Source organism: Hydra vulgaris, chromosome 03 (genome assembly GCF_038396675.1).
Source record: "Hydra vulgaris chromosome 03, alternate assembly HydraT2T_AEP".
NCBI lineage: Eukaryota > Metazoa > Cnidaria > Hydrozoa > Anthoathecata > Hydridae > Hydra > Hydra vulgaris.
Window position 1 is genome coordinate 63,767,965 of NC_088922.1, and position 23,432 is coordinate 63,791,396.

Here is a 23,432-nt window from a genome sequence, read left to right on the forward strand (position 1 = left end):
TACATGCTTTAAACACGCTCCACCTAGTGTATTAAAGTAATTTTTGTAACGACGTTTTTGTTTTTAAATGGATTTTATATAAGTTAAAAAGAAAGTACAAATTAAAAAATCTTTAAAGAAAGCCAGTCAGACAAGGTACCTTGGTGAACTTGACTTAACGGTAATGAACTTTTACTTTAAATAAAATTTCAATTAACAGTTCTTTACTTTTACTTGTGTAAATATTATGTGTGATTTTACAAATACAGCACTTTTTACATGAGTACAATTATTGCTATTGTTTTTTGCTTTCGCAATTCAATTATTGCTATAATTTTTTATTTACATTATTATTTGTGTCAATTACAAATTATTGTAGATTACTTATAAAAAATGATTAATTATTTCCATTAATTAAGAAATAATTAATTAAAGTTAAAAAACTAGAAATCTTTTGTGTGTGAAGAACTTACAGCATGGATAAGTTTATCATTCGAACTAAGAAGAATGATTCTAATAATGCCAATCTGCCTATTTCATCTGCCTTACAAGTATCATCGTTTTCCGACAATAAGTTAAAGTTACAAGCAAACAGTTCAGATTTTGATGGTGATAATAGTGAGGACCAACAAAAAAGGTACCAGCCAACCTCCTTAATAACTTATAATAGATTTTAAATAACAACTTAAAATAAGAGATTTTTTCTTTACAGAATTCCCTACTCCTCCTTATCCAAATCAAATTCAACACAAGGTGCAAACGGAAAAAGGTTGGAAAAAAATATTCGTCGATATCTTTTTAGCTGGGAAGACGAATTCAAGTGGATTAACTATGACGCTGTTAAAGAAAAAGCCTTTTGTTCCTCGTGTGTCAAAGCTACTAATATGAAGCTTCCGCTGCCTACTGAATCAAGAGAAAAAAAATCCGCTCTGGGATTTGTTATAAATGGATTTAATATTTGGAAGAAAGCTCATGAGAAGTTTCGCCGTCATGAAGCTAGCCATTTTCACCGAGCTGCTAACGAAATGATTTTGACAAGCACGTCAGATTCTACAGTTTCCAGTAAACTTTCCACTCAACATCTACAAGATATGAAGGACGCAAGAAAAGCACTTGATCATATTTTTTCTAGTTTGATTTTTCTCGGCTGTCAAGGTTTGGCCATCCGAGGCAAGACAAAGGAGTCTTCAAATCTATTCCAGCTCTTAGAACTGAGGTCTATGGATGTACCAGTCTTGAAATAATGGATGAATCGACCAGAGAAGTACAAGTGGATATCACCAGATGTCACAAATGAAATTGTGTTGGATATTTCGTTAGTTATCCAACGTGAATTATCAAACACGATAAAAAAAAACGGATTTTTTTTGATTCATGATGGATGAATCGTCCGATATTACGGGAAAAGAGCAGGTATTATTAGCCAAATCAATAATTAAATGAACCTTATTTTTTCTTTTAATAATTTTTAAAAGCTTTAAATTTTATAGGTATCGATATCCTTCCGTACTGTGGACGATGAGTTCCAAATTAATGAGGATTTTTGTGGATTTTATGAGACAGCCACAACTAAAAGCAAGGATTTGTTTTTGATTATAAAAGACGTCCTTCTTCGCTCCAACTTAAGGCTCGAGAACTGTCGGGGACAGTGCTACGATGGAGCTGCTGCCATGTCTTCTGAAATAGCTGGCTTGCAAAAACTTGTTCTTCAACAAGAAAGCAGAGCCCTTTATGTTCATTGCAGAGCTCACAAATTAAATTTGGTAATACAAGATGAAATAAAAAACATCCCTGATATAGAAAACATCATGTCACTCGTTCAAAAGTTTATCGCTTTTACCAGAGGCTCACCAAAGAGGCTCGCTTGGTTTTCAAGCCTAAAAGATCAAAATGAAAGCGAAGACGGACACCAAAATGGAACATCATTTAGACCTTTTTGCCCAACCAGATGGATAATGCGCAAGCCATCACTAATATCTATTACCAGTAATTACAGATCACTTTTGGTTTGGCTGGAAGACCTTACCACCAACCCTGACTTTACCAAATGCCGAGTGGAAGCAATGGCTTTTTTGTCTTCTTTTCAGGTTTTTGACACCTTTTTTAAGTTGGAATTTCTTCGAATCATTTTTACCATCCTAGAAGATTCAAGCATTCAACTTCAGGGAAGCCAACTAAACTTTAGTAAGGCTGAATCCATCATTCAGACCCTGAAACAAATATTGAGATCTTTGCGTACTGAGTCACGTTTTAAAACACTTTTCGATGCGGCAACTGAATCTGCTAAAATAATGGATTTAGACGAACCAGCTCTGCCCAGGAAAAGGAAAGTACATGCAAAAATTGAAGTTGGTTTCAGGGATACTTATTACCAGCCAAATGACCCAAAAGAGATGTAAAGAACTTATACTTTATCAGTCTAGATGCAGTTTTAGTTAGCCTAACCGATAGATTTGAATCAACTGAAACCACTCGCCATTTAACAAGAGTCGAAGAGTTTGTTATTGGATCAAATAATACTGAATGCAGTATTGACTACATAAAAAACTTCTACAAGGACGATTTTACAAATTATCAAAGACTACAGCTTCACCGGGACCTTTTCATTGACGAAGCTATGAGAAAAAAAGTCCAGTTAGTAGATTTTCAATCAGCTTTAGATTTTATCCGTGCTAAAGAACAAATTGGATTGAGAAGCATTGTCTCGGAAATTGTCCGTTTTATAAAGATTATTTTGGTCCAGCCAGTGTCAACTTGTACAGCAGAACGATCATTTAGTAGTCTGCGTAGACTAAAAACTTTTCTTCGATCGACCATGAGCCAAGAAAGGCTGAACGCTGTTTCTCTAATGAATACCCATAAAGAAATTACCCGGAGTATTAAAATGGATTTTTTGTTAGATAGGTTTATTGAAAAAAACGAAACGCGCCGTAGAATGTTTTATTTGGAAACCAAGTAAATTCTCTACATATATTTCTATATTTCTTGATGCTAGTTAACCAAAATTTTGATAGAAAAAGTTGTTATTTTTTATCTCTATATAAATAACAATTATAACTGGACATTTAACGTAAACTGCTCAAAAAAATTGAACCTTCAACTTTTTGCCCCACTTGAAAACTTGAGTACTATACGCCCATGTATATATATATATATATATATATATATATATATATATATATATATATATATATATATATATATATATATATATATATATATATACACAGTCAATTTCATTATGCTTTTGTTGCGTTTTTACGTGATTGTATTATTCGGACGTGCTTGGTACCCTTCTAAATTGAGGTTTTATTTGGAACAAAACGCGTGTAAGACGTATAAAAAACATTTTGTTAACGTTATGTAATGAAACGAGTTTTAATCGTCTTATACACGTCTTGTGCCCACAAGGGTTACTTTAAAAAGCATCCTCGTTTTTATTATTTTCATTGGTGTTGTTTTATTTTTTATACCTCGCCGATTGCACCGATAAGCACCATTATAAATAGCTTACAAAATTATAAACAAAAGCACATTATGATCTTGTGACTGAGTATCAAATTCCATTTTCAATTTCATCATTAGTTTTTCCTACATATTTTATGTCTACGTTTACACAGATAAAATTGGTGTCTAACGCAATAAGATCCATGGAATAATTGCTAACATTTTAAATTTCCCACTAAAATTTTTGAAAGAGTTGATGTTTATTCTGATTAACGTAGTTATTAAGTCTGTTTTATAAATTTATAATTTGTTTATAAATCTATATTAATTGAATGCGAACAACTGACCCTCTAACTAACAGTATTTTCAAACATAGGCCAAATATCCGTACGGTGCAACAAAAAAAATAATGAATTCTAATAAGAATGGAATTTTGGTATGCTAAATATCGATATAAAATTTATATATCATATATTTGAAATATTAAAGCAATAGTTTTTAAAAGTTTTCTAGTTTTTAAAACAGTTATTTCTTATTAGGAAAATACTCCAGTAAAATGTTTGACTAAAGATTGTGATTTTTATGGACGTTCTGAAAGCAATAATTATTGCTCAGCTTGCTTCAAAAGTTTATCAAATGGTATTATTTGAGTTTACAATTACTTTTATTGTAACATTTAATAAAAGCTCATTATAAATATATTAAGGAGTATATTTGGTAAAAAAGCAGCATAAATGATAATTTATTTAAAAGCTATCCAGTATTTAAGATTCAAATTGTTGCTCAGTATAAATTTAAAACCAACTCGATTTTTTATTTGTTTAACTTGATACTCTGCTCAGGAATCTTGCTTGCATAAGTCTTCATTTTAGAGTCAGAGGTGACAGTAGGTTAAAAAATTGTTATGAAAATGAGCAGCTTTCTTGGCAGTAGAGATTCCCTTTGGTTTGTGTTTGTTGTAATACAACAAACACAACTTGTAGACAACTTGTATAGTAGATAGTATGGTTTAAAACAAGGTTTAAAAAAATGCAAAGCATCATGTTGAGTTAGGGAGAACATGTAAGGAGCTGCTACTACATCAACTAATTTAGGTAGAGCATGCAAAGGAATGCTGCTACATCAAATGAGAGTTTGTTTTGGGGTAGGTATAAATCACTCTAAGTAGCAGCATTCTCTTATATTTCTCTCTAATTATGATATCTGGTGTGTATTTTTTTAAAATCTCAAAACAATTTTTCGAGACACACTATATACAGATCACAAATTCACACAAATATATATATATATATATATATATATATATATATATATATATACATATATATATATATATATATATATATACATATATATATATATATATATAGATATATATATATATATATATATATATATATATATATATATATATTTACTTACAATTAGTAGGAACCCCGTTCCTTCTTAACCAACAAATCAAGAAATTGTTTCACTTCGCTCGATATTTAAAATTAGTAGTAAATTATATATAAAACATTTTTCATTTAACACTATGTTTTATCAACGAAGACTCATCAGAAATGCGTTTTCTGATGAATCTTTATTGATGAAATACAGTGTTAAATGAAAAAAGGTCGATTAGCGATTTTCTACTAATTTATTATTGCTCTGTTTCTTTTAAAAATATGGAGCACTCAGTTTTGTAAAATACATTTAAAATTATTTATGTGTATATATATATATATATATATATATATATATATATATATATATATATATATATATATATATAAAACAATCCATAATAAACTCCTTTTATATATCTATTACTTATATCCGATATAATTAATTATTATTATAATTTCAAATAGTTTTGTAATAAATAGAAATAAAAATTTATGAAAAATAAATTGTCACCTGGTTTTTAACTCCTCCCCCCCCCCCCCGAAACTCCCCCATCCCCCATCTTTTCTCATAATACCACTGTCATATGACTTTTTTCTGCCTAAATACGGAACTTTATAAATTATAATTTTTAATTATAACAAAAAACTTAATAAATACTCAATTATTAAACAAAGAAACAAAGAAATGATTAATATAAATTTATAATATTAAAGCACAATGGGAATAAGTACTAAGAAATTCAAAATCTCATTTTTTTTAAATTATAACAACAAAAAAGAGATGGTTTAGAGCATATTTTCAAAATTAAGTTTTCGAATTGCTTGTTTATTTATGCGAGGAAGAACTTTCCAGTGGTTTTCTACTGCACATAAAAGAAATTTTTTCTGCTCTTCATCTTTCGTAATAGATATTGTATAGTCTTAAATTAGTTTTACAGCTCGTTCTGCTGTATCGTTTACAGATTTCAGTGATTTGATATGCTCAAACATGTATTTTAAATTTCTGTTAGCTTTTCAAAACTTTGGGGATTTTGCTAACTAACCACTGTCCTCGTTTGAATATCCAAATAAATTTAGAATGTTACTTGATTTTGGTCCAATTAAATCAGTCAAACAAGTACTCTGCTTTAGAAGAGCTAAATTCCGGAAAGCCTATATCATGTTCACAGTTTTCTTTTATATTTTTCATAATTGTTTTACCAATTTTAGTTTTATCACGATCAGATACCTTATCAGAAAATAATGAAAGAGAGGACATTTCTTCGGTTAAATATCAAAGATGCAGATTAAATGTTTCCAGGGCAGCAACAGCAACATCATTGTCAATTTTTTTATAAATAAGCATTTCTTTGCAGAATTCCAAGTCATTAAATGGGGCATCAACTGTGCTTGTGCACATAAGCCATATTTTTACATAAAATAGTAAAGTAAATTTACAAAACTGTGATAATTTCTCTATAAAACTTTTTTCATACTCTGCCAGGTCAGCAAAACAAACATTTTTGAGGTGAACAAGATTGTATACATCGATCTAGCATGATGGAAGGCTCCAGGTTTGTGCTACTGTATATTTATTTGTTTTGGATTGAGTAATTACAAAGCAAGTTGACAACACTCTCGATAATCATTTCTTAATATTTTTTGAGATTTCCGGTTAAGTAAACCAGACAAAAAAATAATTACTTCTGCTAGTTTGGTCTTTTATACTGGTTCTTCATTTTTTATTTTTCTAAAAATAGTTAATGAAAGTTTAGGCCATACCTCATTTTCAAAGTATCTAAATGGCTTGTAATTTGGAGATCTACATTCTCCAAAAACTTTTAAGTAAACAGAATAATTTACCAACAATATTATCAAACTTCTCATCATTTTTCCTCAATTTTCTATTGCTCATAACTGATCGAATATTTTTTATATATGCTATTATATCTATAGATAAAAAAAACTATAAATTATGAAATTATTTGAATAATGTATGTAACATTAATATTCATTATAAAAAATTTTCTCATCTCAAACATTGCAAATAATATCATTTAATAACTTTTGAGAATCATTGAATTGAAACAAATTATATATTTACTAACATTAGCTATGACACATAGTTTAGAATTATAATAGTGATCAATATTGATACAAAACATATTTAATTGCAATAATGCATTTATATATTTAGCCTAAAATCACAGTTTAAAAGCAAATAATTTTGTAAAAGTGGGCAGCAGAGGGGGTAAAAACTCTGAAAGAAGGGCGGGGGGGTCAAACTTCATAGTTTTCCAAAAATCTTCTTATTTTCACTTTTAATAAACAAAACTACACACAAAACTAAAGGAAAATTTTTTTTTCCCTACACCCTAATATATATATATATATATATATATATATATATATATATATATATATATATATATATATATATATATATATATATATATATATGTATGTATATATATATAATATATATAGGCCTTGTAATTAAATTACTGCAATATTAATTACCACCAAATAATATTAATTACCATCAAATAAGTTAAACATTATTGACTCTTTTTTTATTATTACTATTAAGGAATGTTTATTTTTATTCAATTTTTTTTTCTTTATATTAAATAAATAAATTTAATATTACATTATTTAAAATGTTTGATCTAAATAAATTTCTTTCTTTTCTCGATATTTATATAAATTAATTAAATTATGTTAAATTTTTTTAAATGATTATTTCTTAATTTTCTAATTGTGGCTTTACAACTAAAAATGAATTTTTAATTTATGAAAATTAGTGAGTAACAAATAAAAAAATTACGTAAATTTATTTACTTTATATATTAAATGTTTATTATTTTATTAGTGATTTTGTTGTAAAAGCAAAGATTAATTTTTCTAACACCATTTATTAAAATTATATTTATATCGCTGCATATATCATTTATTAAAAAAGAATCAATGTGCTTTAACTTGCTTTATAAAAAGTTTAACTTATGTTTTGTGCAAATTTTTGATGCAGCCAAACATGTTTATTTAAAATTAAAATTAAATCTTTAGGAATGAAAACTTAAAATCAATTGCAATAAAAATGAGTTAATTTGTTTTCAAGTTATTTTTTTAGAATATAATTTAAATATTTAACAATATTTTGTAATATTTTGAAATAAATTTGACTGTTTAATTAAGCCCATACATTAAATTTAGTTTCAATAAACTTAATTATATTTTTTTAATCAGAATTAAATTATATATTTTTTAAATCAAAATTAAATGATGTATTTTTTTATCAGAATAAAATTATATATTTTTATTAAATCAGTTTTAAATTAAATCATATATTTTTAATCAGAATTAAAATATATTATTATGATCTTTGCATCAAGCTTAAAGTATTAGCGTTTTCCAAGCAAAAGGATCAATAAAAATATGCAATAAAATAAAAACAAAATAAAAATAATATATCATACACAATTATGGATCACCCACAAAAATGGATCAGTCTTACTTTCCTTTGTAAATTTTGCTTATTAAATTTATTTCAATCCACTCAATGTTTTTATTGTCAATTAATAAATAAAAACGCACAATTAGAATGCGGTAATAGTTATTGTTACCACTCAAAAAAAGAAGAAAACTATAAAAATATTATGAGCTGTCAAAAAGTAACAGCTCAAGCATCATTGTTTTGCAAAGTTTTTAATTTAGTATTTTTTTGCTTGAATCATTTGTTATTAATGGTAATAAAAAGCAGAAATCAAAGCTAAAAGGTATGTTTAACTAGTTTTTCAATTATCTGGCCTGGAAAACCTAATATAATGACTTAATTTTACAATAAAACTTTGATCCATTTTTGGGTTTTTTCTCATGAGAAATAAACATTTATGGATCAATTTAAATTAAACATGAAAAAACTAATTTTCCTGTTGTTTTTTGGTTCTAGCAAGCAATAAAAATCTTCAGAGAGAAGTTACACTTTGAACCAACTGTCAAAGTGAAGCAGTTGCAATTGCAAAGAGAACCAAAAAAATCAGAGAAACCACTGCAAAGTTTGCGACTCCTTACTCAACTTTGCAAAATAATTTTTTTGGTCCCATCAAGACTAATAAATCAGATCCTAACACCGTTTTGACCACCCAAGAAGAACAGAAAATTAAAGACACAATAATTTACCTTAAAAAAAATTGGATTTCCTGTCACTGAGACAAGATTGGGCATGATTGTTTCTAATTATGTTGGTAAAATCAGATTTCAAAGACACATTCCTGAAACATTTTTCAAAAAGTTGGGCTTTAAGGTATTTAGTGCCACATCCAATTATTACGAAAGTGATTCGAAAATCACTAATGTTCACATTAATAATTGGTTTAAAGAAATCAAAGAAAATTCTGTCTGAAATCTGTTTGAAACAGGAAAGCATCGATATTAATGAGTTTGACACCCCTGACAGAATTGTGAACTTTGACAAATCAGGATTTGAAGTCGTGTAACGAAAATTTATGGCTCTATGTGCTATTGGATCGTAATTTGACCCTAGATGTCAAATTACTAGAGATAAGGCCATGTGTACACCATCAGAATGGGTTGTAGAAATCTCTTATGAGGATTGGCAAACCTCTAAGGCATTTTATGAATATTTGTCGAATAGGCTTGTCAAATAGCTTGACAAAAACAATGTTAAAAGATCCATCATAATTTTTGTGGTCATAAAAACCATGTAAACATTGAGACTGTGGAGTATTGCTATTTAAATGGTTAATTCTCATCTCTCTCCTACCAAACGCAACCAGAATCCTTCAGCCACTGGATCGTACTATTTTTAAACCATTAAAACAAATTTGGTACAAAGTTTTGGAGAGTCTTAAGAATTTGGACCAACAAGCAAAAGTGGGCGACTTCTGAAATTGGTTGTTGATAATTTCACAAATTTATCAATATGTATCAAAAACGGCTTCGAAAAATGAGATTGTACCCTTGGAATTTTGATGCAATAGATTTGGCACGTCTTCCAGCCTATTGCCAGATAGAAAAACTGGTTTTGGAAGCTACAAATGTTGTGCCCAAGGTTCCTGGGACCCCATTTTGTGATGAGTTGCAGTTGCTAGAGTCAGAATTAGCCTCACATCAAATGGAAAGTTTTGAATAGAACAGCGAGAAAGATTTTTTGTATGGACCTATTACGGATACAACGCTTTTCAATTTATATATTATAATTTTATACTTACATTTACTATTTATTAAATACCGGTATATATTTATATTTTTTTAAACTGTAATTTACTTCCAACAAGATTGAAAGCAACCACTATTAAGTTATGAGTTACTTAAAAATAGAGAATAAGTTAAAATACTAGGAAACTGAAGACTTAAAAAGTTGTAAATTGTATAAAAAAGGAAAACATAAAGATGGGTAAGAGTTATAAGGTTTATTTGATCTTTAAGGAAAAAAACTGAATTAATAAAATTTTTTATAGCATGAAGGGACAGATACGGTAAAAGGATGCAACTTGTTGAATATGTTTATATAAACTTGTTTATATGTCAGGTCAGGTTGTTATGCTACTGGTAACATGTAACCCAGTTCAATCTACTTCATGTCTTGCTGCCTTGTAGGATACACCTTTTTAGGCAAAGGCTAGGATATGTTAACTCTGACTTAAAACACCCCCTGTCTTAGGGCTCTTGGTTGATTAAAGGCTAAAGACGTTGTCTCGATAAAAATACTCATCTTGGGCAGATGTTAAATGCATCCGGCTACTGTCTTGTAGAAGGCCTCCTAGGCAAAGACTTAAGGGGTAAACAGATTCTATATGTTGACCGGCTTTGCACCCCTTCTTCATCTATTTGGCTGGCGCAGATGTATTTTTAATACATTGTTTCCAGTTTAGGATGTTGAATGCTGGATCTTCTTGACTCAATGCATGGGTTTTGCTTGTGTCTCTGTTTTTATGACTAGGCAACTCATTCTATTATCTACTAATGAGGGTACAGCTCTAAAACGTTTTATGGTTCTGAGGCCGGCTGGTAGTCAGGTTTCCTGAACTCTGTGGTAGCTCTCAGAGAGGCTGATTCCATCAACAGCTGAAAAATATCAAAGTATTAACAGTGCCATGTTGCGCATGGATGGTGTCCCTGTTTGTACTTTTGGTGTGCATTGCGGAGGCCGCATTTGGAGCCCTTTGTTACGGCTTAGAGTTTACTAATAGTTTAATAATTTGGCAATTGCTTGGGCTATTAAACAGTGTCCTGAGTACTATCTATGCTTTGAGTCAAATTCTTCAACAAATTTAAAAATAAATGAAGTACCAAAAACTATAAAACAAAAAAAGCCATCATTATCACCAAGTTTTCTAAACCTATCATTCACTCATATTTATGGTCTTCGAAGTAACTTTTCTTCTGTTGAGTCTTATCTCTTGCAAAGTTCACCAGACCTACTTGCTCTTTGTGAGACTAATTTGAGTTCAGCCGTTATATTATAAAAACATATAATATAACATGAATGTTATATTAAATGTTTTCAGAAATTCTTTTAGTGATAAAAAATTGAAACTACTGAAATTTTTAATAACAAGATCAAGATTTATTTTCACATACTAAATATTGTTAAATTATAATACTGTTAAATAGTATTATGATTAATGATTTTAAACTTTAAAAATACATGAAATGAGTTTTAAACTTATCAAATGACAGTTACCTGGTATTTAGTAATCCTACTGAAACAATAACCAACAAGCTGATGCCTGTGTACCTATTGACAGCTTTACTCTAAATACCTTAATTGCATTTGACTTTTTTTTTTTTTTGCAGCATTTGTAAATTTTTTTTGAAATTATATTTTTAGTAGATGATAGCTTAGCCATACATTTATGATGATTTTACATTTAACATACAAATATTGTAGTCACATATTATTTGTGCATCTATGATGTATACTTGCATGTATAGTATTTAGTTTTACAGTTATAGTTTGTGATCTGAAAAGAAAATATGTAAGCAATAAATATGAATTGTTAAGCCATTAAAGTTCTTATTTTGTAATTTTCAAAATCTTATTTAGTTAAAGGTAGCACAACCTGTGATGTTACATGTAACACAAAATATGCTGCAAATTCTAACAACGATTTTACCTCCAATTTACAAAAACATTTAATTCCAATGCCAATTACTTTTGAAAGATTGGCAGAAGAAGGGAAACAACTTAATTTATCAAAACATGGAAGTATTGATGGTATGAATCCACGTCAAAAACTCATTACATATATGTATCAATCTCATGATGCAAATCGCTCTCCATTCAAGACTACTTGGTATGAAATTTAATAGTTCAAAAAATTAAAAAAAAATTTAATAAACCATTTTCTGACACAATTTAATTTTGTGAAGGCTGAAAATATTAATAAACAAATATTGTTTATGTATAAAATTTGCAAAAGTTGCATATTGAACCGATAGTATTTAGGAATATTGGGCAATGTTAGAGCAAAAAGATAATTTTTTTTTCAGAAATAAATTTTTTTTAAGTAATTTATTTAATTTTAAATTTTGTCTATACTATTGAATGTTTGGAATTGGTTAAAACTTATAGAAAAGAGAACTTTCTTTTTAGGGGGGAGGGGTGGAGGAGAAGGGTTATGTTTTAATAATTTTAATAGGACTCATTTAATTTTATTATTTTGAATAATATCATTATTTGGACACAAAAAAATTGAAATCCTTAATTAATTTATAGTTTTTAATGAGAAAGACCAATTTTAAAGTAATTTTAAGGATATCTAACATTTCTTCATACATTGTATAATATTTACTAGTTATCTTACTGACATGATAAAATTATGCAAAAGTGGAACACATTAAATTTGTTCCATTTTTGATAAAAATGCTTTTTTTAAATTAAAAATGTTTTTTAAATTAAAATGCCAACTTTGCTTCTAAATCTGAAAAAAAAATTTGATGGTTGTTTTGCAGTGTAAGTTGTTATCTATTCTGTAGTGTTCTAAGTTATTATTTTTTATTCTAGTCATAAGAATGAATAGTTTGAAAACATGGCCCAGAAACAATAGATTTTACATTGATGTTAGGTTCTTGTCTGCATTAGTACCCAACCTACTTTAAGGTGCAAAATAAAATTTTTTTTATAAAGAGTTAAAATAAAAGTACAATACCTGGAGCGAGTTGTTCAATATATATATATATATATATATATATATATATATATATATATATATATATATATATATATATATATATATATATATATATATATATATATATATATATATATATATATATATATATATATATATATATATACAGCGGGCAAAATAATTGTCCGTACATTAATGAAAAATAAGGTTTTTTGAAAAAAGCTCTAAAACTTTAAATGATAGAAAAAAATAAATTAAACTAATAGATAGCGCACAAGAAAACAAATAAAAACAATACACCATCTTTAATTTTCTTCCGACAATTTAAATTATAATTAACTTATTTAAAAGTTTTAAAACCAAAAAATTGTCCGTACATTTGATTTAAAAGGTAAAATTTTATTTATAAATGATTTTTATATTAATATCTTGTACTTTTAGGTTAAATAATACTATAATAAATAAAAATAAAACTTTTCTTAACTACGTGGCTATGATGGAAGGAAAAAGAAAAGAATATAGTATTGACTTACGTAAACGAGTAATTTTTGATAGGGAAAATGGATTATCAATTAGAAAAGTTGCAAAAATGTTGAAAATACCACCAAGCTCTGTCCAATATATATGGGAAAAGTGTAGGAGGCAGAAAAAGATCAACAACGCCAAGAGTTGACAGGTGCATAGTTGGGAAAATCAAGCAGAATAGAAGAAAAAATGTCGTAGAAGTATCAAAAGAGCTGGAAAATGAATTAAATATTAAATTATCGCCACAAACAATTAGGAACAGATTGCATAAAGCCAATATTTTTGCATGGACGCCTCGGAGAAAACCATTCATCAGTATAGTGAACAAGAGAAAACGGTTGCAGTGGGCAAAGGAACATGTTCTGAAGGATGATACATTCTGGAATATGATTATTTGGTCAGACGAGAGTAAATTTAATTTATATGGAGCTGATGGTGGTGCAAAAGTTTATAGAAGAGTCGGAGAAGAATATAATGTGAAGTGTTTGAAGGCAAGATTTAAATTTTGTGGTGGAAATGTTATGGTTTGGGGCTGCATGTGTGCATCCAGTGTTGGCAAAATTGAATTTATTGATGAGAAAATGGATCAACACTTATATAGATCCATATTTGAACGGAATTTGGTGGCTTCGGCAGGAAAATTAGGACTTGGAATGGAATTTATATTCCAACATGACAACGGTCCAAAGCACAAAGCTGGATCTGTAACCAGATATCTTGTTGCAAATGGCATTAACGTGTTGGATTGGGTTGGATAATCGCCCGATTTGAACCCGATAGAATATTTATGGTCGGTGGTGGAAAAAGGAATGAAAGATCGAGCTCCAAAGAATAAAAACGAGCTCAAAGAATTGGTTTTAGATGTTTGGTCATCAATTAATCAAGAAATTACGTCTAAACTCGTCTCATCGATGAAAAATCGTTGTAGAGCAGTTATTGAAGCTGATGGTGGTCCAGTAAGATATTAATTTAATTTTAACTAATTTTAATTTAAAAATTAACATAGTGCACGGACAATTTTTTTGTTTAAACTTTTAACTCGTTTCAAATAAACTTATATAACTTTTCATACATTATTTCATATATTTTTAACTAATACACTTAAAATTACTTTAATATTATAATATTTCTTTAAAAACTCTTAATTACAACTATCTAAATACTTTTAAATGTTGTTTTGATCAAATATAGATACTTTTCATTAATGTACGGACAATTATTTTGCCCACTGTATATATATATTTATATATATATATATATATATATATATATATATATATATATATATATATATATATATATATATATATATATATATATATATATATATATATATATATATATATATATATATAGATTTATGTTAATGTTTCTAATAATATTTATAAATATTGTTTTGAATAAATGTATTTATTAGAATTTGTAGATTGTGTCAGCACCCTTAAGTTGGAATCATTGGAACTTGTTATATCAAATGGTTTAGTCAAAATTTTTAAAATAGACAACATTCACCTACAACCCTAATATAAGGTATATATTCAACCTAGCCTTATATTTACAATACGATCTTTTGCTTGGAACTTACCTGATAAGCATGAGGTATATTCTAATTATAACAAATCAGTTTTACTTTATCAAGTATTATTACTCTTTTATCAACTCGTTATGTTGCTTCTGGTTCAAACAGTTTAAAAAAACATATTCTTACAAAGTTGTACAACTCAAGTGTTTCTTCAATTACTACATTTAAGAGTGAACAGATCAACTTTTATGTTTATTATTGATAAAATCTGGTAATTTTGTAATGAATGTAAAACTTTGGAATTGTGACAAAATAACAAACTTTGCAAGGCTGTAAAACATAAAGCTGAAATAATCACAAAACCTGCTCAATTAAATGCCCCTATTTCAATAACTTCACCTGATAGAATTAAATGTACTTTACAAAACTATTGAACTGAAAATGCTTTTTTGAAACAAGAAATGAAAAGTATGCAAGATAAAATTTAAAAAAATTCCTTTCAAGTAACCTCTGACCTTGATGAAGATATGAAAAGCCTAATGTCAAATGCTTTTGATCAATATAATGTTTCACTATTTATGAAGTTCTTTTGGAGTGAGCAACAAAAATACCTATTATCAAATCCAACATCTAAACATTATCATCCTATGATTATATGGTATTGTTTTAGCCTTTGTGCAAAGTTTCCTAGCACATATGAGGATTTTCACTTTGATAGAAAGTCTGGTACTGGTTTTCTTGTATTATCGAGCCGTTGTCAACTTCGTGACTACAAGGATTATATTTATCCTCAACGTGGTTTCAATCCTGATATTGTTAAATAGTGGAAATCATAAGTAATAGATTTTAGTGAAATAGAAAAATATACTGTATTGTTATTTGATGAAATTAAAATTCAAGATAATCTTGTTGGATTACACATGAGAAATTAATGTTGACTTAAGCGATAATGATTTAAACTATGCAACTTTACAAAAAAATTGATGCAGAAGCAACTCATGTTCTTGTATTTATGATACACAGTATAGTTAATCCTTTTAAGTTTACACAAGCTAATTTTGCAACTGGAATGCAAGTTAAAAATTATAGCAACAACTTGTGATGGTGCTGCTCCTAACTGAAAATGTTTTATAATGCATTCATGTTTAACTAATTTTAATGATAAAAAGGATTCAGATGTCACATAAATAACTATTAATATACATTGTCCTGAAAGGTATATTTACTTTATATCTGACCCCCCACATCTTCTTAAAACAACAAGAAATTGTATTTATAGCTCTGGCTCTGGTAAATGTACTAGATACATCTGGAATGATGGTTTATACCTTTTATGGAATCACATAGCAGACATTTTTAGAAAAGACCAAACATGTGGTTTACATCTACTTCCAAAATCATCATATGATCATTAAAATATTATCTTATTCTAATATAGGTGTCAAATTAGCAGCTCAAGTTCTTAGCACTACTGTTAGTCAAGTCCTTCTTAACAATGGATCTTTAGATGTTTTTGCTACAGCAAACTTTTGTTCAATGATTGACAGTTTTTTGATATTATAGAATCAATTCAAAAGTCAAAGCCATTCTTAGTCCCATTTTCTTCTGTTGATGACTATCATTTTAACTGGCTTAAAACATAATTTTTGCCATATTTTCAAAAGTGGTTAAATACCATCAATAACCATCAAGGCAACTTTACTCTAAATGATAGAAGTAAAATGTTTATATTGTGGCAAACCTATGAAGGAATTAAAATTCTGCTGTTGAGTTGATAAAATTTTTACTTTCTAATGGTGTGTCATGTTTTAACAGAAAGATTTTGTCAAGATCCATTTGGAAATTATTTTGGACATCAATGCCAAATTGTTTCTTGCAAGGATAATCCATCTGTCTGCGAATATGGCTGTAATGATAACACCATTCGAAATCAAAAAGTCTTCTGCCATATAAAAGATGGTAATTCCAAGGAAGATGTTCCCTTTGAAATTAATGAAGAGCCAGTACTATGCAGAATGTGAATAAAAGCTTCTCTATCATACACTTATATAAAACGGCTATTTTCATAGCCATAAATTGTTAAAACACATTATTGGCTAAATGAACAGATATTTCATGACCTAATATTGATTGATTTGAGCAAGAAAAGATGAATACATTCAAGTAAAATTATACTAGGTTGTAATTATATAAAATTTCTTTTCTTGCTTGAATGGATTGACGTTATAAGCAGGGTCAGCACTAGTGTAATAGACAATTTGAGGCTAAAATTTCATAATTATTAACTATTAAAAATAGTTAATCATCATATTTTTCAAATATTCAAATCATAATTATAAACTAAGTTTAAATATTTTTAACAGATAATAGCCCTAGTTTTATTTATATAGTTGCTTAAATTCTTTAGTTAAGTATTGTTTCGAAAGAAAACATTGAAAATATAGACTACTAGAAAAAAACTCTTTCAATCTATATCAGGGGCGGATCCAGCATTTTTTGGTCTTTGAGATTGCTAACTTCAAGACATAAAGCAAACTCCAAACATTTATATGTTTATACTTACGTCAAATAAAGATGCTTTTCAAAAAATAGCAATGTTTGGAGCCTGGGAACAAAAAAGCTCCATAATTTTCTTGGCAACAAGTTGATAAAATATTTTTTGTACTATTCTCAACTCGACTTATATTCATCAATAGATTTTAAAATTTGGTAAAAGTTTGGGGTTTTTTTTGTTCTCAAGCTCCAATCATCACAATTTCTTGTAAACCATTCTTATTTGACATCAAGTGTTTGGAGTTTGCTCCATGTCTAGAAGTTAGCTATCTTAAAGACCAAAAAAATGCTGAATCCGTCTCTGATCTCTATTTGTATCTAAAAAAGAATATTGGAGTTATAGTTGATAATTGAAGTTAGAGTGAGTCTACTGAATGATTAGACTTGATTGCAAGGGGAAAGGTGGCTCAAAAAATGATTAAAAAGATTTGCATGCTTAAGCGTGACATTAGTTTCTAGAACAAAAGTTCAATACTCATATAATGTATTTTACAGTCTAATTTTTCAATATTATAATTCATAAAGATTTAGCGTTTTAAATATGCAATTTGTAGTTAAATTTTAAAGTTAATAAATATAAATTAAAAAAAAAGCCAACAAAACCTAAGATTTTTAAGAAAACATTCTCGCTTGAAAACATCATGATAAAAAATTTTAAACCTCAACTCTCCCTGAGAGTTGCTTATTTCATATACTCTTAAAAATATATATTGATCAATAGTTATCTGAGGTGCCAAATAAATGCTCATAAATGGGTGGGTGGAAATTTTTGTTTTTATTAATGCAATTATATTTTATAGTTTTTAAAGTTGGTGTAACCTTAAAGTTTTTTTTTAGTTTTGAGATATTGTTTCCTTGTTGATAACAAGTAAAATTTAATAAACAGACAGATTTTTTAATTTAATAATTTTATTAAATAAAGAAATACAATAAGCAGAGTTAATAAACTCAGAATAAATGGGAAAGTTTGCAAAAAAACATTGAATATGTTAATAAAACCCTGAAATGTTGGCCCTAAATGTTATCTAAAAACTATTAACTATGTAAAGTTTCCAATCCTCACAAAATTAAGTGTTTGTAACTTTTATATAGTCATATCTTTTGATTAACTCCCATTTAAATTTTTTGCAAAGCAAAATCCTTGTTTGATGAATTAGATTGACTGTAGAAAACTTTTCTTAATGAAAAGAAAACAATTTGATAAAAAACTAGTATTATATACTCTGATACCTCAAAAATGTTTTTAGCTATTTGTAGCTATGAAAATAGCTGTTTTAAAAATTGTGCTAATATTAGATAATCATTTCCAAATGTCATTAACATATTGTTAAGCTTATATATATATATATATATATATATATATATATATATATATATATATATATATATATATATATATATATAAATTTTTTTTGTTATTCACCTCCTCAAAGCCAAGAAGGCCACTACAGATGAGGAGGCTACTTAATAGTGGTTATAACCCTCTCTCAACTCTATAACTCTGAAACATGAACCTTGAGGAACAAGGCCGCTACCAGGGACGTGGTGGGGATCGAACTCGAATATATATCGAATCGAATGTATATATATATATATATATATATATATATATATATATATATATATATATATATATATATATATATAGTACTGTGAATAAGTTTTAGACCACTTACATTTTTTCAAAAAATCCCGGAGATCTCTTCTCTAATATTTAAGTTTGTAGTTCTAAATTATAAACTTTATAAAGCACATGTATTTCACACAATATATGGAACAATTGCAAACTTTTTAATGTCAAACTTCATAAAAAGTTTTTAATGTTTACTACATTCTTCAGCATTTTGAAGAGCATGTTCGACCTTCCTTCTGTCCAGGTAATCCCAAATATGCTCAATTATATTCAAATCTGGACTCTGGGGAGGCCAGGTCATCAATTCCAGTACTCCTTCCTCTGCCATTTCATTTAAATAATTTTTTGCCACTCGGGAACAATGTTTTGGGTCATTGTCCTGCTGCAGAATAAAATTATGACCTATTAGTCTCATTCCGGATGATACAGTATGATGCCTTAGGATATCCACATAATGTTCTACAGTGAGTCGCCCCCTATTTTGATCAAATGACCTACTCCAGATGAAGATAAACAGCCTCAAACTTGTAAAGAGCTTCCTCTGTGTTTAATAGTAGGGTTTAAACACTCGGGCTGATAGGCTTCTTCAATTCTTATTCAAACATATTGGTGTCCTTTCGTTCCAAAAATTTCGAATTTGGACTCATTGGTGTACAGAACCCGATTAAACATTTCGTGGGCCCAATCTTTGTGTTGTTTTGCATATTTAAGTTGTTTTTCTTTATTGCCACACCGTAATAATGGTTTTCGAATTGCAACACACCCTCTTAATCCCAATTTAAGTAGGTGCCATCAAATAAACGAAGAGCTGACATTTTTCCCAGTTGCTGTGTTAATGTCTTTTGCCAGCTCGGTTGATGCTTTTTTTGTATTTCTTAAAGATAGGGTTTTTAAATATTTATTGTCATCTTTAGTTAGCTTAGGAGGTCTACCACTTTTCTTTCTATCATCAAGGGAGCCAGTTTCTCTGATTTCTGCAACAGCATTCTTCGAATAGCCTGTTTTGGATGTAGTTGTTATGACACATCATTTTAATAAATAAATAAACAATGTTTCCTCATCAATTTTGTTTATTTATTCAAAATAATATATTCTTTCAACTTTTCTTATATATTATTAAACTTAAGTACGCTTTAAAAAAATTACATAGGGGAAAAATTGTAAATACGTCTAATTATGCAAGTGGTCCAAAACTTATTCACAGTACTATATATATATATATATATATATATATATATATATATATATATATATATATATATATATATATATATATATATATATATATATATATATATATATATATATATATATATATATATATATATATATATATATATATATATATATATATATATATATATGTATATATATGTATATATATGTATATATATGTATATATATATATATATATATATATATATACTTATTAATAAGTAGTCTTCCTTTTTAGTGAAGTTCGCAGTGACTTGGATTTATGTTGTTAAACTTTAATTTTGTAAGCCTGTAGATTATCCTTGACGTAGGAAAATGTCCTTGCTTTCACATACAAAATCAAGATGTCTTCAAGAACATTTAAACAAACCTCTTTATTAACAAAAGTATCAGTTTCACACAAAGGTTGTTTCAGCAGTTATAAAAATACATATTGCCTCAATTTTCATTTTCCACAAGCCTGATCTGTTATGCCTTCGAACACGTTTGTGCTCAGGCAAATCATTGCTTCCTTGATATTGAGTAGCAATTAAATAGATATATAAATAGATTAATAGATAAATAGATTTCTTCCTTATATATATATCTGAAAACCTGATGAGACAATATAATGTGCTAAAAACATCGCCACATAAATAGGCAATAACAGATTGATCCCTATTTGAAAGCACACAAGCCTTCCCAGATGAAACTGTATTGCTCTGGACTGATTGATCAAAAAGATGCAGCAATACATGGTTACATACTTCCAGTTCAAGTAATGTAGAACACTGTGTATTTAATCCTATAAAAATTGAATCAATATTGTCAAAGATACATTTGTAAAAATCTGGATAAAATTTTTTGACATTTCCTTGAAATAAAGATATAACTGGTTTAATAATCTGGTATGCTTTGTCAGCTATGTCCAAATTAATCACATAAGCTTTAAAATGATTTTTTATGGATTTAAAACAATTATCTCATGAAAGCTTTGCAACACTTCTTTCTAAATATATTTAAAAGTCTTTAAAATCAAGAATTTCTTCTGATGATTTAGTTTTTCTAATATCTTTTAAAGCATTAGTATGAATTGATAAAGCATCAGAATGTTTGCTATTAATGTGACGAGTGAGTCCCCTAGAGCTCAAACATTTTTTGTTATAAAATTAACATGAAAGTTTTATTTATGGTATATCTAAAGCATGTTGTTTTCCTGCAACATCATTTAACAAATCCCGGTCAATAACTGCAGAAATAGAATCAAGCTCGTCTTGATGCAACTCAAAATGGACTCAAAATGATTCAAATCTGAACTTTTAGCCATCATAAAATTTTGATTTGCACCTTATTCACGCGAACCATTCAATTTTCAACTTGAACAATGAAAACAATTAAAAACAGTTTCCAGACTATTCTTTTTATGACTCTGTTCTGAATGTTTTATTTTCTAATTTTTTTCACAACAAAATTTTTAACCTTAATATTGTATCTTTTAGCATGATATTTGGACAAAGTGGAGTTGGAAAGTCCTCGTTTGTTAATCATTTTATTGGGGGTGATGTATTGAAAATCAATCCTTTTACATCAGAAACAAGGTATTCTCTTCTTTTTTTGTGTATTACTATTTAAGTGTATGAATAAAAATTAAATTTAAATAGATAAATAAATAAAAAAAGAACTAAAATAGAAAGTATTAAATTTTACCAGTTATACTAAATTCAATAAATTTATTTATCTTAAACCGATTTGTCACATTCAATTAAACTTACTTCAAATTTATAGATTGTATGTCTTCACATCGCGCACTGGGCTCTTTTACTCTCATCTTGTGGTGTTGCAGCATTCCTAAACTCTTATCTTGCAGTGTTGCAGCACTCCTATACTCTTATCTTGCAGTGTTGCAGCACTCCTATACTCTAATCTTGCAGTGTTGCAGCACTCCTCATCTTGCAGTGTTGCAGCATTCCTATTCTCTCATCTTGCAGTGTTGCAGCGCTCCTATACTCTCATCTTGCAGCAAAAAAATAAAAAATAGCCATTCCACAAACAATCATTTGAAATTTTTGAAGTTGGTTCATTTGAAATTTTTGAAGTTTTGAAGTAACTAAATATGGAGTCTTTAATAACCTGCACCTCGCCCCTGCTAAACAAATAAGATTAGTAGTGGTTAATAGCGGGAGCTAGAAAATGTTTTTTTACTTGATATTTTTTCTTGTTTTTGTTTATTTTGTTTCAGTAATTATCTGCTACTAGCAGAAAGCAACCCGTAATACGGGTTATTGTCGGTCTGTTACATAATTAATTTATAGTGGCTGTTTTCCACAAATTAAAGTTGCAAAACCTTAACTAATACCCTTTTAGAAAAACGCCTTCAAATTGAAAAAATTAAACCATCTGTAAAATTAACATAAAAAGTATGAGGAGGTAAAATAATTTACCAATTATATAACATTTGAGTAATTTACAACTGACATGTTGAGGAAAATGGTTCTGCATCACACTGATATGACCTAAGTACAACACAATACGTTTTTAATTACTGACACAAAATAATAACACTTCATCATGCTTTAAATTGACAAAAAACTAAAGCTAAATTCTTATATTTTTTATAACATGAACTTTAATTAATTATTAAGATTAATATGAAGTGAACTTATATTATACAGGAGTTATTAATTCTTTGGTATCCCCTTGATTCATTTTTCTTTAAAAAAGAAAATTGTCTTAAAAATGTTAAGTGCACACAACTAAATAAATTTATTAAAAGTAACTAAGTTTATTATAAATAACTAAGCAATTGAGTACAAATATGTTTCAAACAAAAAAAGTTTAATTTACAATCAAACATGTGTATAACAAATTTAAAAAAATATGTAAACTTTGATCTTTTATATTGCATTGATGTTTCATATGACAAACCTAAAATAAAAATTGTAACAGATAAGTAGACATAAATAAAAAAGAACAAAAAAAACAACTGGAAAACAATTTACCTGCTTTTCGGTAACCTGTTGTCATACTTCAGTTGCTGTCATGATGCAGCTTGTTGG

General features: G+C 28.1%; 2 protein-coding genes across 4 annotated transcripts in view; both read left to right on the plus strand.

Annotated features, from left to right (window-relative positions):
• Positions 1–1,356: 1,356 nt before the first annotated feature.
• LOC136078828 (zinc finger MYM-type protein 1-like) lies at positions 1,357–2,378 on the plus strand. Its single transcript, XM_065794643.1, has 2 exons — positions 1,357–1,392; positions 1,470–2,378. Exons 1-2 carry the CDS (start codon positions 1,357–1,359, stop codon positions 2,376–2,378), a joined length of 945 nt encoding a protein of 314 aa, XP_065650715.1.
• Positions 2,379–3,602: 1,224 nt separating this feature from the next.
• The window catches only part of LOC100205605 (uncharacterized), a 44,360-nt gene continuing 24,530 nt past the window's right edge, over positions 3,603–23,432 (plus strand). For 2 of the 3 annotated variants that reach the window (XM_065793970.1, XM_065793969.1), the window contains exons 1-5: positions 3,603–3,700; positions 3,803–3,862; positions 3,966–4,065; positions 11,863–12,112; positions 21,876–21,974. In XM_065793970.1, the coding sequence (XP_065650042.1) occupies positions 3,683–3,700; positions 3,803–3,862; positions 3,966–4,065; positions 11,863–12,112; positions 21,876–21,974 (527 nt within the window). In that variant the 5' untranslated portion in view covers positions 3,603–3,682. The other variant, XM_065793971.1, reaches the window with a different exon arrangement.

Coding starts and splice junctions, on each gene's coding strand:
- LOC136078828 (XM_065794643.1), top strand. CDS start 1,357: ATGGATGAATCGTCCGATATTACGGGAAAAGAGCAG. Junction 1,393..1,469: donor ATATTACGGGAAAAGAGCAG/GTATTATTAGCC, acceptor TAAATTTTATAG/GTATCGATATCCTTCCGTAC.